The sequence below is a fragment of the Squalius cephalus genome (assembly GCF_949319135.1).
Source record: "Squalius cephalus genome assembly, chromosome: 23".
Lineage (NCBI taxonomy): Eukaryota > Metazoa > Chordata > Actinopteri > Cypriniformes > Leuciscidae > Squalius > Squalius cephalus.
Genome location: NC_137144.1, coordinates 26,599,109 through 26,617,701, shown reverse-complemented (window position 1 = coordinate 26,617,701; position 18,593 = coordinate 26,599,109). Strand labels below are relative to the sequence as shown.

General features: G+C 35.2%; 2 protein-coding genes across 3 annotated transcripts in view; one reads left to right on the top strand and one right to left on the bottom strand.

The window, feature by feature from the left end:
* Positions 1-18,593, top strand: part of avpr1aa (arginine vasopressin receptor 1Aa) — a 675,329-nt gene that overhangs the window by 321,137 nt on the left and 335,599 nt on the right. The window lies entirely within an intron of this gene.
* The window catches only part of wnt7bb (wingless-type MMTV integration site family, member 7Bb), a 35,535-nt gene continuing 27,399 nt past the window's right edge, over positions 10,458-18,593 (bottom strand). For both annotated transcript variants that reach the window (XM_079858964.1, XM_079858963.1), the window contains exons 3-4: positions 17,073-17,344; positions 10,458-12,187 (exon numbers count right to left, since the gene is read on the bottom strand). In XM_079858964.1, coding sequence (XP_079715090.1) covers positions 11,708-12,187; positions 17,073-17,344 — 752 coding nt within the window. In that variant the 3' untranslated portion in view covers positions 10,458-11,707. The remainder of the gene's footprint in view (positions 12,188-17,072; positions 17,345-18,593) is intronic.

Here is an 18,593-nt window from a genome sequence, read left to right as displayed (position 1 = left end):
GGGAACGTTCTGGCAAAGTTATTACGAGCAAACATTCTTCCAGTTGCATTAATAGAGCGTTTGTTCAAAGTTTTCTGGTCTTTCATAATGTTTTCAAACCATTAGAACAAAAACATTATCTATACGTTTTTATTCTGAAACGTTTGGACGAACGTTCCTCTAACGTTTTTAAAATGTTACTAACTTGTTTCGGAATGTTCAGAGAACATTCAAATCAAAAGTAACATTCCAGAAATGTTTGCAAAATGGAATGTTCTGTTCTGGAATGGAATGTTCTCATAACCTTCTCATAACCAAGAAAAAACGTTTTGAAAACATTTTAAAAAATGGTCGTTGGTTAATAGTTAATGGTCGTTTTTATAGCTTAATGGGAACGTCAGCAAAAGGTTCTTAGAACATATTTTGCTAGTTTGGCAAAGTACTTGTATGTCTGAGGTTTATGTATCACTGCATCCGAATATGTATACTTCCATACTAGAGATCGACCGATAATCGGTTTTACCGATATTGTTCCCGATATAGCATTTTCCCATAAATGGGTATCGGGTTTTGTAATATAGGATTTACCAACACTTTAGTGACAATGCACTATTTTTTTTTTTTTTTACTCTTTCAGACTCTATTTATTGATGCAGAAGTGTGTTTTGTATGCGAGGAGGGAGTGAAATTGCAGAAATTACAGTTTTTAAAAAAGCTTAAAAAGTTTGTTCAGTTCAGTGCTGTGGTTCTAATGGTCAAAAACAGAAATAAAACAATAAATAAATATCGGTTCTGTATCTCTGATAAATAAATATCGGTTATCGGGCACATAAACATGTAAATAATTGGTATCGGTTCTAAAAAAATCAATATCGGTCAATCTCTATTCCATACTTATAGTGTCATACTTGTATAATTCCATACAGAGTGAGTCGTTATACTGATTCGTGAGTCTTTTTGACCGCTTCAGTAAAGAGAATCAGTTAAGACTCATTCATTTACTTTGCTTTTTTTTTCTTCTTTCACAATTAAATCGTAAAGCAACAAAACTTAAACATTTCTTTTCTCATATTTCTACGGCAGTGCCTTGACCACTCACAAATTGGCGTTTTATATATGTGCATTTCAAAAATAGTGAATACTTGTGATAAATAGTGAAACTTGATTCAATGTGTGGTGTTAACGTGCTGCAATGCAGACACTGCGATGCTCATATACTAATAAAATGCTCAACAAATATTTGGTAAAAGCCTACAATGTTTTAGAAACATTTATTATTATTATTATTTTTTAAATAAAATAAATATATTTATGATAACAATAATATGGGGAAAAAATTATATGCTATATACAGGGTGGAAAAAACAATGACAAATAAAAAAAACAATATAAATAATAAATTAAAACAAATGTATTTAAATAAATACAGGAAACATACAGGATGGGAAAAACAACAAACAAATAAAAATAAATAGATTTATATATTTTAAAGGTATATAAATAATACATAAATGTATTTAAGTAAAGAAATAACTTCAGATAAAATAAAGCGATGATATAAATATAAATAGAAAATATATTTAGATTTTTTTATAATGCATACAGGGTGGAAAAAACAATAACAACTAGCAAAAATGAAAATGTATACATAAAAAAATACATAAATTAAATAAAAATAAATGTTTTTAAAGAAACAAATAAATTCAAACAATTGAGATTCAAACAAAAAATAAAAATTGATTTATACGTTTAATATATATAATAAGATATAAAAATATATTTAAATTAATAAGCAGAAAAATTGAGATACTAATGAAAATAAAAACATAAATAATCAGTTAATATATAAAAGTAAAATATTAAAGTGAAAATAAACTCATCTGACATTTTCAGATGGTTCTGATGGAAGAACCTCACAGAGCATCACGTTCATCAGACACACACACACACACACACACACACACGGACTGCTGATGCTGCCGCTCGCGGTGTGAGGTTGGAGGGCGGTTCTGTTCACCCATTAACCCTACTCTAGTTTTACGTCCACGCCAACATAAATACACGCGCCGGCCAAGCGCAGGATAATTATTTAGTGCTCGCCGGCCTCATCTCTCCCCCTCCCAGCGCGCACATCCACGGCCCTATCTGTTGATCTGACGTTATTTACGGTTTACTGTTATTGTCCAGAACAGAAACTTATTAAAGTGCAGTTATTAAACGTTCTCGCAGGGGCAAGATCCGCCGTAAATCTAACGTTTCCCAGAGTCCGTCGGACCCTAATGGATGGTTATGGTTATCTAGTTGAGTTGTTTGCGCAAAAATGCTGTTCCCCACCAGAAAGAGACGATGTAATCGGGTTTTATAAGAATTATTAAGCGTCTTCGACATGCGCTGCAGTAAAGATGATTTGGATTAAGAGGTTTTTATGTGATGAACTGTGTTTTTGCGGCCTCCCTTTCAACCACCTAGTCATCTTGTGTGTCTTCTCAAGTTTAAAAGTACGGCAACATAAGGGAACAGCATACTTTCATAATGCTCAATATACTATTTTAGCAGTTCTCATAATTATGCAGGGTTATTATAGTTAACTATAAATAAAAAAAAAATCTGTTATATTTTTTCCTGTTCATTCAAATAAATTTAAAACATTTACTTAAATTAAAAACAATATTTAGAAAAATGATTGTATGCGTTTTCTCTGCAGGTAAATAGCTGCGATGGCAAAAAACACTAGGAAACAATAACGTTCAAACTCAACTCAAGTATCCTTAACAAACAAGCGTATTCTATGACAAAGATTGTTTCAGTCACTCAGTATGCATTTTTAATATGTTAGAATTGTGTAATATTTAATTATTTGATTATGTACTTATCCATTTGGTTGTGGGTGCAATGCGCTTGCAGAGACTCCGCCCACACACTCCTCTGATTGGCTGATTTTTTTCACGTCTCATAGTCGTGTCGCATCTGATGTGGGCAGACAAATTGCATGACGCAGTTTTTAATGTTGTTTATATGTCTAATGTGGTGTTTTTAATCTGCTTTAAGACAAAGCATGTGTAAATTCATAAGTCGACAGCATTGCTGAGTATTTCCTCCTTAAAACTGCAGTGAACCAAAGACAGTCTCAAAAACACGCTTTGAAATCGCTGGTGTTTCTGACGTCACAAACTACCTTGTAACCAATCAGATCAACGTGTGATCGTCAACCAGTGGATCTCTGAGCTGAGTGAGTGAGTGGAGGCGGGGCTCATTTGCATATTCATAGAACCGCGCATACTAAATGAGGCAAGGGTGTCGAGTTACATTCAAGATATTTTAAGGCGTGACTTTTTTTCATAGAAGAAACGTTTAAATATGTCATTTTGGTGATCAAAGATGAGTTTTAAGGGATAAAAGGATTGACTACACGGGGACTATAAAAATAATGTTAACTTGCATAACCCATGCAATTCTGTTGCGCTTGTACTGCCAAAAAAAAATTGTTTTGCATTGCAGCAATGATATAAAAACATCCATAAAACATTAATTTACTTGGAAAAACAAGGCTCATAAAATTTTATTTTATGTGAGATTTATGTTAACAGCCAAGGGGTCATAAAAATAAGCATGAAAACAATTAATATCTCATGCAATTCTGCGTCCAAAGTAAAAATGTAAATCACATTTTAAGGATGTTTAGACATTTGTACTGAATAACAAGAAAAAAATGCTGACTAAGAACATATTTTTTGCATTGCATCCAGCTTTTATGAATGCAAGAACGCCCCAACTCTTCTTCTCGGCGGTTCACATTCATCATTTTGCTAGGTTTTTATTTATTTATTAATGTTGCGTGGTGAAGATCGTAGCAGGACACGTCGCGGGTTCCTCCTCCTCGGGCCGTCCAGTACCCAGCAATAGATGAGCTCAGTCTGTTCCTTTGAATCCACCATGTGTTCCTCACCACTAATATCAACCAGATGACAGAGAACCTCACAGTGATTGTCTCTCAATGAGACAAGTAGTCAAAATAACATGAAGGAGATTATGAGCTGCGTTACTCAACAGACAAAGCGGCACATTTGTCTCCGGAGTGAAAACCCGAACGGTTATATCATGAACTTCACATGAGAGTCTTTTCATCATTCAGATGGACAGATATTTTGTTCATACAGAGAAAAAATTTTTGTTCATAAACACTGAATTATTTATTCAAATAGAGCGACTCTCTTCATCAATACTTTTAAAATACAGAAACTCTCTTCAAATTCACTAAATACTTGTTTCGCAACTCAATTATTTGACGTACAGGTCAAAGGTCAATGCCAACATAGTCTGTAGTCCGAGCGTCTCCATGACTTTGGGATTGTGTTCACGAAACATGAACAGAAAGTCACTCACGCCTGTAGAAAACTGCTTGACTTGCATCCAGAAGCAGGAATATTGAATATCCATTAGTATGCGATGAAAAGTTTTAAACGGCTTAAATTCTCATTGTTTCGTAACAACTTCGACATATTTCCAATCCAGCGAGACAAATGTGAACAGTGCTTTTCACAACGTCTCATGCTAATATCTCACTGAGTAATAAGTGCCACCGCCATTAATCTTCATGACGCAAATGCCACTGGTGAAAAATCACTGTGCTCTTTAGAAATTCATGTGTGTGTGTGTGTTCAGTCTGAAGGGCCCTACAAACAGCACTGAGAATAAATGTACAAGGATACATCACTTCACAGGGAGCAGGAATAGGCACATTTACCCATCAGCCATTGCGCTCCACACGAGTGCTTCTCAAATCTGTGCTAAAATCAGCAGCAAAAACTAGTTAATCGAGAGCCTGACTTTTTTATTCGACACATTTCACTAGATAAAACACCATTAACAACAATTTATCACACGTATAGGGGTTGAGTATTGATTTATCTAAATATATATGTATAGATTTTTTTATGAAAATGTACATTCATACACACACACATATATATCTATATATATATATATATATATATATATATAATTTATAGATATAGATATATGTGTGTGTGTGTGTGTATGTATGTACATTTTCATAAAAAAAAATATACATATATATTTGGATAAATCAATACTCAACCCCTATAAGTACCCCTATACTTAACGTGTGATAAATTGTTGTTAATGGTGTTATTTATATATAATTTAATTAAAGATCTTATATTACATTTTATGTGAACATTTATATTATATTTATATAATTTTTCATTTTGCCATATGTATGTAAACATGCATATGTATTTACATAGAAAATATATATAGGCCAGGCCTACATAAATAAATACATATGTATATATATATATATATACACATGCATTTACATAGATATATTAAATATTTAATTAAACTTTAAATTTAAACATTTTATTATATTTATCATTTTGCCATATGTGTATGTAAACAGGCATATGTATTTACATAAAGTATGTTATATAACATGAAAAATTATATATCAATTAGACTATATATAAAATTTTATTGGATTTGATCAACTTTTTGATTTCGCAACATATAAGTAAAAGTGCATGTATATATATATATATATATATATATATATATATATATATATATATATATGTATGTATATGTGTATATATTTATATATAATGTATGCATATGTATGTGTATATATCAAATGTACACTTATATGTAGTTTTGGTGAGTGCTGTTACTCATCTGTGAGGTCTGACAGGCTCGTCTCAGGGTGGGCTGGTCCGCTATCTTTCACTCCCCTAGTATGAAAACAAGACTAACAAGACATAAATCATTTCTGTGTTTTCACACTTTTCAGTCGCGTTACAAGCTCCCAGAACTGACGCTCAGATTCAGGAGCATCGCTAACAGTAGTTCACCGACGTTTCACTGTATCGCACAGTAACAAACGTTATCTCTCCTCCTGCGGCGTCGCCGGGACGGTCCTGCAGAGCGGCGTAACGTGTGCAGTTTTCCTTCAATCTCCACCGAGCGTTCTGGAAGATCTCAGACGTCAGTTGAAAGCATCCCGTTACGCTTTTGTCTTCACCCTCCACCCTCCTTCCATTCCTTCTCCTCGTTTTTCTGAAGGATAATTTATTCTTTACGACTGTCACGTCTCTCCCACTCGCAGCTGCACGCTATCCATAAGCTCATCCCGCGCTAACTGATTGCTAGTCTGAGATTTGTGTGTCTACCCGGTAGGTCCCATGAAATCCCCCACAATGCTCAGCGCGTGCTGCTTTGGAAAACACGGCTGAGGTTAAACGCCAGTGTACATGTACACGCCTGTGTCTGATGCTTTATGGGTAATGCCAGGATACAGTTGATAGTCTTTCTAGAGAAAGCATATTTATATACACATACACATGTGTGTGTAAACTTGCATGTATTTATACGTATAAAATGTGTATGTATGTATATATATTATACACACATTTATATTTTATAAAACTGTTGCCATATATATGCAAATATGCATGTGTATATATATATATATGTGTGTATATATATATATATATATATATGTATATATATATATATATATATATATGTATGTATATATATATATATATGCATATTTGCATATATATGGCAACAGTTTTATAAAATATATGTGTGTGTATGTATGTATATATATATAGGCAAATATGCATGTATATTTACATCGTAAAACAATCATTTATTTGTACATTTTCTAAGTTGTAGTGAAACAAAGATTATTGGAGCATGTTTTATAAGAAAATACTATTTCAGTCTTTCACATTTTGTTTAATTTTTACCTATTTTTGAATTTTCTGAGTGAAAATTCTTTCAAAGTAAATCTGTAATTTTTTAATGTGCTTAACGACATGTTGTTTTTGCAATTCTGATTTGGTGATTTACCGTTAATTATCTGGTCAAATTTAGGCATAAATTGTGTAATTTTTGGGATGTTTAATGATCAGGGTCATAGTTCAGTCCAGAAGAGGTTGGTTGGGAAATCTGTTTGGAAACAGTCATTATGCATTTCCAAATGGCACAAAAATGGCACACTTTTCCTTGAATATGACTCTACAAAATGCATGATTTCCTCGTGAGCATGAAGTGATCGGACAACACATTTACCTCCAATCAAAACTCAGAGATCTCATGAATCATATTTCTGATTAATCATATTTCTCATCAAATGAACAGTCATGCTATCAACTCTAGACTCGTACTGGATGACTTTTAGGATAAATATTTCAAAGGTTGAGACTTAATCATGAGTGGGAACTCAATAAAATAAAGCCATAAAATTAGAGAGCGGCCTTCATTCTGTGTTTTATTAGTCATTAATCGTTGTTAAGAAGTGAAACGAACAGTGATCTATTAAACACAGTTGTTCTCTCTCGCCCTCGTGAGATAGTGGCTCTCGATCGACCGTTTCTGTGTGAATAAGGCCGTCGGCATTTGTTCAACTCGCATTGAACAAACGATCTTGACACCAGAACAAAAGCCGCTTTAGAGGAGAGCAGACTCTGTTTTTCTCTCTCATATTTTTTAATGGCAAAATGTTTGCCAGAAACAGGTGGATTTATTTTGGGCAATCCGGGGTATAGTGATGGAGCTTAGATGGTTCCGGGCCCCAGGGCTTCAGACGACTAACAAAACACATCTTACTTCTGCTTTGCTGCCTGTCTGTAATGCCTTTCAGCCGAGGGCATGACGGTCCCGAGAGAGACCGAAAAAAAAATGTTTCAGCTTGGGTATATATTCTATAAAGCATATTTCAGTTAAATATACATTAACATCAAGAAATATCTTGACACAGACAAGACAATATTAATCGAAAACTGGATAGGGTAGATTTAACTAAAATTTGACCCTGGATCACGTCGCCAGTCACGAGTCGCACGGGTATATTTGTGGCAATAGCCAACAACACATTGTATGCGTCAAAATTATCGATTTTTCTTTTATGCCAAAAATCATTAGGATTTTAAGTAAAGATCATGTTCCATGAAGATATTTTGTACGTTTTTTACCATAAATATATAAAACATTTATTTTTGTGAGTGAATGCAGCACAATCGCCAACATAAATGGAGAACTTTAAAGGCGATTTTCTCAATGTTTTGATTTTGTTGCACCCTCAGATTTCAGATTTTCAAATAGTTTTATATCTGCCAAATATTGTCCTATCATAACAAACCATACATCAATGGAAAGCTTATTTATTCAGCTTTCGTGTGATGTATAAATCTCAATTTCATAAAATTGACCCATGTGACTGGTTTTGTGGTCCAGGGTCACAAATGTGAATTGCGTTCAGATTTTCCAAGTTTACCGCCAGTGTCTTGCTTCTCAGATCTTTCTCTTGAGAAAAAGACCTTGTAGGCCTGTACTTTACATCGCTTAGATGCCAAAGTCAATCAAAAATAAATAGGTTTGTCAGATTTTAAAATGGAGGAGAAACCACTTTACTGTTTAAAATATATGTACAACAACTCATAAAAATTGAAGCAAGTTTTTCATAGTTATACGAGTTATAAGTTATATGAGATTTTTAGCCAGTTTTAATAAATTTAAGTTGAAATGACTTGATTATACTTTAAAATAAGTTTTTAAGTTGAAATAGGTGGAAATTCTTGTATTTCAAATCCAATCAAACTGTTATTTTAATGCAAATTTATTTGTAACTTGGCAATATGGCAAATACTAATATTATATGGTGGCTGTCATGACGTATTTATTTAAACATACGTAAAATATTGAAAAACAGGTTAAGTAAAAATACAACGAATATGCAATATAGTATTTAGCAAAATGTTCCTCTCTAGAGTTTATTTTTTTCTAGCTGACTTGCAAGTTTTTGGACGTGACATTGTTTACAAGCTATTGTATTAGCGTCTTTCCACGGTTGAAACTGGTACTGATTTCTGTAGGTTGTACTGTATCTTTCAACATACCTTCTGATGTTCATTCATGTTTATTTCATGCTGTAACTAGTAGTAAAGCAGAAGAGATGATTGGTCACTTGAACTCTGTCACACTTCATTAAAGAGCACCAAAATTGTATTTACTGTTTGAATTTCATGATAAAATGGACAGAATTTAAAATCTGAGACTTTGTTTCATGTCAAGAAGTAACAAAGCATAAAGCTTATAGCGATTTATTGGATCCGAGGCACTACAAAGCTTTGTTCATTCATCAGCAGAAAACAGCTTAGACTAAAAGATGGAATTTAAGGATCGATAATGGTTCTTCAAAATCGATTAAAACTGAGAAATCGATATTTTCAACCCAGCCCTATTATAAAAATTGCTTTATTATATTTTATTATATTATATAACATATATGTATATATGAAGAGTTCAGATGCAAAAGCCTCTAAGTGCTGTCTGAAATTTTCTTCTAGAATGATCATTTTTATAAAGCTTGTATATTTAAGTTTAGTAATTTCACTTTAATGACAATTAATAGGTAATTTGCATTGCCATTTAAGTGAAATTACTGAACTTAATTATACGAGCTTGATAAAAATGATCATTCTAGAAGAAAATTTCAGATGGCACTTAGAGGCTTTTGCATCTGAACTCTTCATATATATATATTAGGGCTGTCAAACGATTAATCGCGATTAATCGCATCCAAAATAAAAGTTTGTGTTTACATAATATATGTGTGTGTATGGAGTATAATTATTTTCTATATATAAATACACACACATGCATATATATTTAAGAAAAATGTGTTATTTATATATAAAATATTTATATATAATATAAATTATATATAATATAAATATATATACACAGTATATAGCCTACATGCAAATATTTCTTAAATATATACATGCATGTGTGTGTATTTATATATAGAAAATAATTATACACCGTACACACACATATATTATGTAAACACAAACTTTTATTTTGGATGCGATTAATCGCGATTAATCGTTTGACAGCCCTAATATATATATATCATTTTTGTTTAATTTTTATATACAATTACACAATTCTGAGAACCAGGCTTTCAGAAGGTCTTTTTCCTTGCAATAACATAAAGTCAACTTAGATCCCAAATTAATTTTTTAACTCTTAAAGTCTATACATTTTCATTTTTCCTAAGGAATTTTAGGAGAAACATGACTGAAACACTATGAAAGAGCAAAATATCTACCGCAGTTCGAGACCGAATCAACCTAAACTCTCTTGTTTTTTCCCCCTTTAATTCCTAAGATAACTCCACACATGCCACAATCAAGCGAACGGACCACAAGATATTATAAACATGTGTTTTCCTCAGAAACGTAAAGAAAGGCTGGATCAGCGAGCTGCTCGCTTGATTTAACTATGATATCTAATGATGTATGTTTCCTCCTCATGCCCTATTAAGATTAAGAGCGACTGGAACTGTGCAATACGGGCACAATTTTCGGCCTTTGGGAGCGCAGCCTCAAATATGAGTCACAGTGAATATCCCTGCCTCGTTTTAGGCAACATTCCCAAATGGGGTTCGAAGACATGGAAGTGGAAAGCTGTCGCTGACATGGCCAGGAAACAAGCATAAAAAGCCACCAATGCAATTCATCTTGTCATTTATAATGGGGAAATGGCGACGAGTCTATTCTTTTCGGGCTTAATGTTCGTTATGTTGAGAGGTGATGTGTGTTTAATGGTTTTCAGGCTTCTGAAATACAGGAAACTGGAGTTGGGATTCATACTGATGTCATGTGCACTTAAAAACACCAATGTTTGGGTCCAAACTCAGTCGACGTCATTTCTTTGGACTTTTGCATTTTAAAAAAAGCAATTAATTTAGAAGCAATCAACCACAAGGGGGAAAACAATGCAATTAATCATATACTTGTGCATAGTTAGGGTTGAAAAATAATCCCGTCAATAAAATCCCAAATGTCAGTCAACTTGATATTTATTTTACTTTTAATTGCATCGTATCTGAATAGAAAAAATATCAGTGCAGCACTCTGTAACATATCCAGAAATATACTCGTTCCACATTTCATGAACTGAGGAAGGATCTTTGAATCGTAGACACTGCTTTAGCCAAGTTGGAAAAAGAAAAAGTGGCCCAAATGTCTATGGCATACCTACGGCTAGGTTTCAGCAAAGATGAACCGATGTTAACATGCATCAGCCGAGCAAAAAAAAAAAAAAAAAAAAATGACAGTGGTTTCGGAAGTCAACACATCATTAGCCATTAAACGTTTCTGTCGGAAAATACGGGGCCTTTACGTTTCATCTTTAGTCACGAGTTTCTACAAAGTCTTTGTTTGCATTACTCTCTCTTTTTTTTACACTTAGTACAAAATAACACATTTCTACCCGTTAGCACTTCGGTTCCTTAGGAGACTATAACATATAATATATAATAATTTATTTTCAGTGTTCAAACAGACAGATCCAGTGTGACTGGATAACTAACATACTCTACCAGGTTCCAGTTGGCATTTTAGGAGGCTTTTTATACATCCCTCGATTTGCACTGAGCTCCTTAAACACAACTCAAACGAGTTCCTTTGTGCCGCCGGACGCGGCAACGTCTCGTGCCGAATCCCTAGAAACGCTACAAATCCCAGAATGCACTGGTATCCTGCAGTCCTTGAGCGCGAGTCAGTGCATGTACTTCTGGGCTCGTACCTACTGATAGAGTTTAGTATTTTAACTCTCATGTTAAAGCAAATATACATTCTGCTGTGCAAAAACCGGCCGATTAAAACTGGCTTCCTCCCGTTCCCGCTCCCGTTCATTTGCAGGTAAAAACCTCCGTCCTCTCGCTACAGGTGTTGCATTTCACAAAACAACACCACTGGAATTTACAGTTGCATTGCCACACCTTGGTGTACTGATGCGTGTTGTAGCCCCGCCCACAACACATGAGGTCACAACCATCCGTGTGTGGAGACGTCCGGTTGCACATTCGCCCCTGCGTCCCAACGCTGCCCGTTTTGGCGTCCTCTTCGCAATAGTTCGGCGAGCGCTCGATGTACACCAAGTCTGTTTCCAAGGGCTTCTGGTAACCGTGAGTCTTCTTCACCTTGAGGAACGTGGGCTGTCGTAGACGTGAGGCACGGACCGCCTCCACGTGCACCGCCTTGTTGTACTTGTCCTTCAGGACGTATCCGATCTCGCGAAACTTCGGTAACGTGGTCCAACAGGTTTTGGTGGTGCAGGAGCCCGAAACGCCGTGACATTTACATTCCTGCTTCATTCGCTCTTCCAGAACCTGCAGAAAATCACAACAACACGAGTCTCGTGAGATTAGCATTTACAAACTGGTAAAATGCTAACATAAAAGGACAAACAACAGCATTCTGGAGTCACATGATGCAAGAAAACAATGGGCTCTATCATACACTCAGGGTTATGCAGCGGTATGTGCGATGCAAGTGTTTTTTGCTAGTTTCAGCCCGACGCAGTTTTCATTTTCACATCCTGTGCCACATTGTTTAAATAGCAAATGCATTTGTGCGCCTATGGGCACTATGGGTCTGAAAACGAGGTGTGTTCTGGTGCATTGTTGGCACGTTGCTACTTTGAGGAACTGAAATACACTGTGCCATTGACCAACTGAACCCTGGTCTAAAGTCAATGGCGATATATTTTTTTTGTTATAGTAATGTGCGCCTATAGGCGGGTCCACAACACGCGCACACTCTGCTTTTTACACACACACACACTCTGCTTATTACACACACAGGGACGCGCAGCACACAAACATGCCAAATATTAAAAATAAAAGGAATACAATGTAAAAGATTCATATTGTGTACATAAAGATATGGTGAATCCGGCTTGTCCTGTAGATGGTCCGCTTACACACTTTTACCTCGCGCACGAGCAGATCCGTTTCCTCTCTGGAGACGCGTTCAGTCTTTGCAAAATCCGCCATGGCGCGAACGCAACTGGCTTTTAAGTTGAAGGGGAGATGAGACTCTGATTGGTTTATTTCACTTTACGCCCAAAACACATCCATTACTCATTAAGAGAATCGGGACGATCCTTTTAGACCAGCGCCGGGAGCACCGACCATTTTTCCCGTCGTTAAACTAGCAAAAGTGGATTCGGATGCCCTAAGTGCACTTGCGGCGTGCGCTTTAGACCCTTGCTGAATAACTGTTTATGAGAAATCCTACTTTGGACAATTTTATCAATCACATCGTCTTAAATAACAGCACAGAATAAGGTTTTGCAATGCTAGATATTTACTAGCATATTCTGCTCTTCTTCATCCAAAGCTTTTTGTCTATAATATAAAATTGAACACTAATTACACTAATTTAGAAAAAACAGACATTTTAAAATCAATTCAAAGAATTATTATATATATTTTTTTATGATTGTATTGTTTGATTTTACAATTCTATTGCTGTGTTGGTCGCCGTTTGATATCCAATATAAAGTACTAGCTTACAGTTTATTCTGAAGGAATAAATACTGCAGTGTTCAGCGTGTCACATCTTGAACATTTTTAAAATGCAAACTGTGTAAAAATGTCAGTCAAGAAGGACTTAAATTATCATTAGCTACAGTTCTTTCATCAGACTGGAAAAGGAAGGTCAAGTCGACCACACTGCATTGCATTGTGGGATATAGTATCTCTCACGTATTCCACGCATAAAGAAAATTCACAAACGCTGCGCATTCTGCATACTTCAGAAATAGTATGCTATTCTGAACACTCTGGAGACAAAAACACAGCACATATATATATATATATATATATATACACGGAAATCAGCCTTTTTATGGTTAGCATCGGCTGTTTGGAAGACAAGCATGTACATGCAGTGGAAAAACCATACAATCTAATGTGCTACATTAATACTGCTCTCCGCTGATCTCTGCCAGTTACCCATCAAACCTACTCTGTAATTCCCTCTACCTTCCTGCGCACCACATCTATGAGCAGGAAAAATAAATATAAATCTCCTACAGCCAAACACGTTAGATGTGGATTATTGAGCTTTTTAATGAATTGCAGATCTTTTGCAGCGATGAAGCTACAGAACGACCATCGGCGAACGAATAGCGGAAGAAGTCATCAAACAAAAATGTATCTGCATGTATACAGTATGTTGCAAAGAAAAGGAAATGTATTATTTTTAGATTTACATTGGATATCATCAATACTGTATTAAATGTTGAAAGACTTTTTCCAGACCCCTTTTTCTCTGTCTGGCACGACTCCTCACCAGAAGCAATTATCATTTCCCTGGAAAACACATGTAAACTAATCGATCAATCCCACAAAACCCATCCTGACCAACGCGAGGCCATTGACGGTTAAAGCCGACTGGGATCTCTCGATTTCAAGAACAAAAGAGGTCGGAGGAATTGTTCTGGCAAGACATTTATAAACATCTACATTAAAGTTTTGTCCCTCCTAGCCTTTCCCTCTGACTTATGAATGCTGCCAGTTTTCCATTTTAAATAAAAATGGTTCCTAATTGGGCACTGATTGAATTATGCTAAAAAAAAAAAAAATGAACAGAATAAATGTATTATTGCAATATGATTTCACATTTTAAAAATGTTCTTGTTCCAAAACCTAGTAAGCTGCCTACATAGACTGCATTATAAGGCATATATATATATATATATATATATATATATATATATATATATATATATATATATATATAAATGCATTGTTATTTATGTATACATTGTGATATATGCATAATTATTTTTGTCATTTTACATTATTTATATATTATTATATTTTGGTAGTTTTATATTTTATTTTAATTGTATATATGTTATATATATATATATATATATATATATATAACAATAATTATTATTTTTAGTACTTTTAATTTCACTATATATATGTATATGTATATATATATATATATATATATATATATATGTGTATATATATATATATATATATATACACATAATTGTGTGTGTGTGTGTGTGTAAAATATCCACATAATTTCAAACATGTAGATATAGTTATAATGTATATATAAATGTTAACTAATATAAAAAATGAAAAATATAATATATATAATGTATATAGGCTATATATATATATATGTGTGTGTGTATATATATATATATATATATAACAATAATTATTATTTTTAGTACTTTTAATTTCACTATATATATGTATAAATATATATACACAAAATCGTGTGTGTAAAATATCTACACATAATTTCAAACATGTAGATATAGATATTATGTATATATAAATGTTAACTAATATAAAAAATTAAAAATATAATATATATATATATATAATGTATATAGGCTATATATATATATATATATATAGTATATTTTAATAATGTAAAATATAAACATAAAAATGATATCTTGTAACGTATATATTTTAAGCAAGGCAGCTCACTTGGTTTTGGAACCTTTAATAACGAGTAGAATGTTTCATTAATTCTACCAAGCAGTAATTTGATTTAATAAAATGTAAACTGGATTCTCAGCCATTATTTAACCAATTAACTTTTGAAATCAGTTCCACGTGTCTTCAATACATCAACGCTGATTCTGCAGAGAAATGCGTTCATGACTAATGTTGATTCAACGTACACCGAGCCAGCGTGTGCCCGCAGGCAAACGGCATTTCAAAATGAACGATGTGTTACTTCACAAGCCGTCCGAAGGCCCACAGCGCTGTTTACATTTGCCTGGATACGCTTATATCCACAGCGCTAATGTGGACCAGTTCTGGCCCGGCTCGCTACAACCACATTCACGTATGATAGCAATTGAAATTCCAGAGTGGCAACTTCCATCTTCCCCCATTCAGAGTCACATGGTACGTCCCGTTCCCCCCTTAACATATGATGCTATGGCTCCATGAATGCCATTGTGGGTCCTCTATAAAAGCCTGACTCAATGGAGCAAGGGTTGTGTTTTCAGTGCAGCAGAAAGACTCGCAATAATATCCTGTTACAGGCTTTAGACTTGATGATTCCATACAGCGGCCCGCGATGGGATTGGACCGGCTCCAACTGGCAACCGGGCTCAATCCCGGCTCGCTCACACCATAAAGCATGCTGTTTCAGTGCATGTTGTTTTGTGTTCTTGGATGACTAACAGCTATCAAACAAACAAACATGGCCAAAGCGGCGAGCAGCCAAACCGAGCTTGAACCGGCATCAAGGAGCGAACCGAGAAAGCACTCAGTAATTGGCTGAAGCGAAACGAGTTGCTGAAACTGTTCAAGCATTCGTCTGGCGAACGAATCCTCGGTTTGCCACCTGCGAAGGACGAACTACACCATCTAAACTCTATTGGAGGACTGTGAAGATGAATCACGCCAATTGCTAAAACGCTCTAAATGCATTTGTCTTTCAAACAAGAATTAATGGATAAGAAGTTTTCCGAAAGAATTCGTTATTTGTTTCTTTTAGCTAAACGTCGTCCAGAAAGTGCTTCCAAGCTTCAGTGTTTTAAAGCCTCTGACATCTAAAACAGATTAAGCCGCTTTGTCTGGAACTGTGCAGTCAAACAAAATAGATAAATGTTTCTGCAAGATGACCATGACCAATGTTGGTAAACTGTCAAATTAAAACGCCCTTGAGAAATAACGAATGAACGCATAAGAACTTTTCCCCGAAGATTTTATTTGTTTCTTCAAGTCAACATTGTCCTCTTTGGAGCCTTTAAAGGTTTTAGAAAAGCTTCTTAAGTGTAAACGGATTAAAGGAGTAGTTCACTTTAAAAGGAAATTTACCCCTTGATTTACTCACCCTCAAGTCATCCTAGGTGTACATTACATTCTTCTTTCAGACGAATACAATCAGATTTATATTTATAAATATAACTTTTGGAGTTCGTTTATGAAGGCCGGATTTTCCCAAGCATGCAGTCAAACCAAACATTGGATGAATGGTGTTGAAGAAACAAAATATTTCAATATATATATTTTTTCTTTTCTTTACTTTTTTGTTGTTGTTGTTTGTTTTTTCTTCTCGTTTTTCTACGTCTAATCTTATATTGTTGTTTGTCTGTGTTTTGTTTTGTTTTTGTCGATAATTATGTGTATTTTGTAAAATTTCTGTATGTATTCCTGCAATTAAAAAAAAAGAAACAAACAAAGTCCCTAAATGTCGAATCAATATACGCCTCACCTTTCGCCCAGCTTCGTTGTTATGAAGGTTCATCAGCCGTCTGGCATTTTTTTTAATCTCCCGGGCGTCCACAAACTTCCGGGAAAACTCGATGCCGTATTTGATGTCCGCGGAGCATCCGCCCCATTTCCAGCCCTCCTCCTGGTTGTAGTATCCCTGTTTGTCCCTGTCGCAGCCGCAGTGGCTCATGTTGCCCTGACTGCACGCGGCCGTGACGGCGTGGGCGACCCCAGCGGCGGTGATGGCGTAGGTGAATGCTGCCTCCCTGCTGCCTGGGGGGAAGAGGGAACACACTGTGATATCTGCTCAACACGACTCAAACGCCAACGAGTGTGCATGCTAAAACTAGCTAAATTAGTATATTGTGGTAAATAGGGGTAGTAGAAAAGCTAGCATCACTTACTGTTGCTCATATGATGAGATTTAAGCAAACCCAAGTATCTGTCTATTAAACCACTATACCATTGCAGTTACTTTACTAAGTGGAAAAAAAAACCACCAGCACCCTAGCAACCAGCAAAAATACACTGGGCAACCACATAACGTGCTAAAAATGATTAGAAAAAAAAACTATTAGACTTTAACAACTGCATAGCAACACCCTAGCAACCAGCCAGAACAGAACTCCCAGGCAATCACATATCTGTGCTAAAAACCAATATAAGAGCACCTTAGCAACTGCATAGCAACATCCTAGCCACCAGATAGAACACCCTGGCAATTACATAACATTGTCCTCAGCACTGATTAGAACACCTTAGAAACTGCATAGCAATACCCTAGCAACCAACCAGAACAGAACAACCAGGCAATCAAATAACTGGTAAAAACCAATAAAAGAACACTTTAGCAACATCCTAGCAACCAGCCAGAACACCCTGCCAATCAAATAGAATTGTACTAAAAACCAATAAAAGAACACCTTAGCAACCAGCCACAACAGAACGCCCAAGCAATCACATAACTGCTAAAAACCAATAAAATAACACCTAAGTAACGGCATACCAACATCCTAGCAACCAGCTAGAACACCCTGACAATCACATAACATTGTGCTAAAAACAATTAGAATACCTTAGCAACTGCATAGCAACACCCAAACAACCAGCCAGAACACCCAGGCAATCACATAATTGTGCAAAAAAAAAAAAAACTAAGCAACTGCATAGCAACACCCAAGCAACCAGCCAGAACACCCTGGCAATCACATAACATTGAACTAAAAACAAATGAAAATACTTTAGCAACTGCATAGCAATACCCTAGCAACTAGCCAGAACAGAACACCCAGACAATCACTTAACTGTGCTAAAAACAAATAAAAGAACACCTTAGCAACTGCATTGCAACATCCTAGCAACCAGCTAAAACATCCTGGCAAACATTGTACTAAAAACAAACGAGAACACCTAAGCAACTGCATAGCAACATCCTACTGTAGCAACCCGCCAGAAAACCCTGGCAATCACATAACATTGAACTAAAAACAAATTAGAACACCTTAACAACAGCATAGCAACC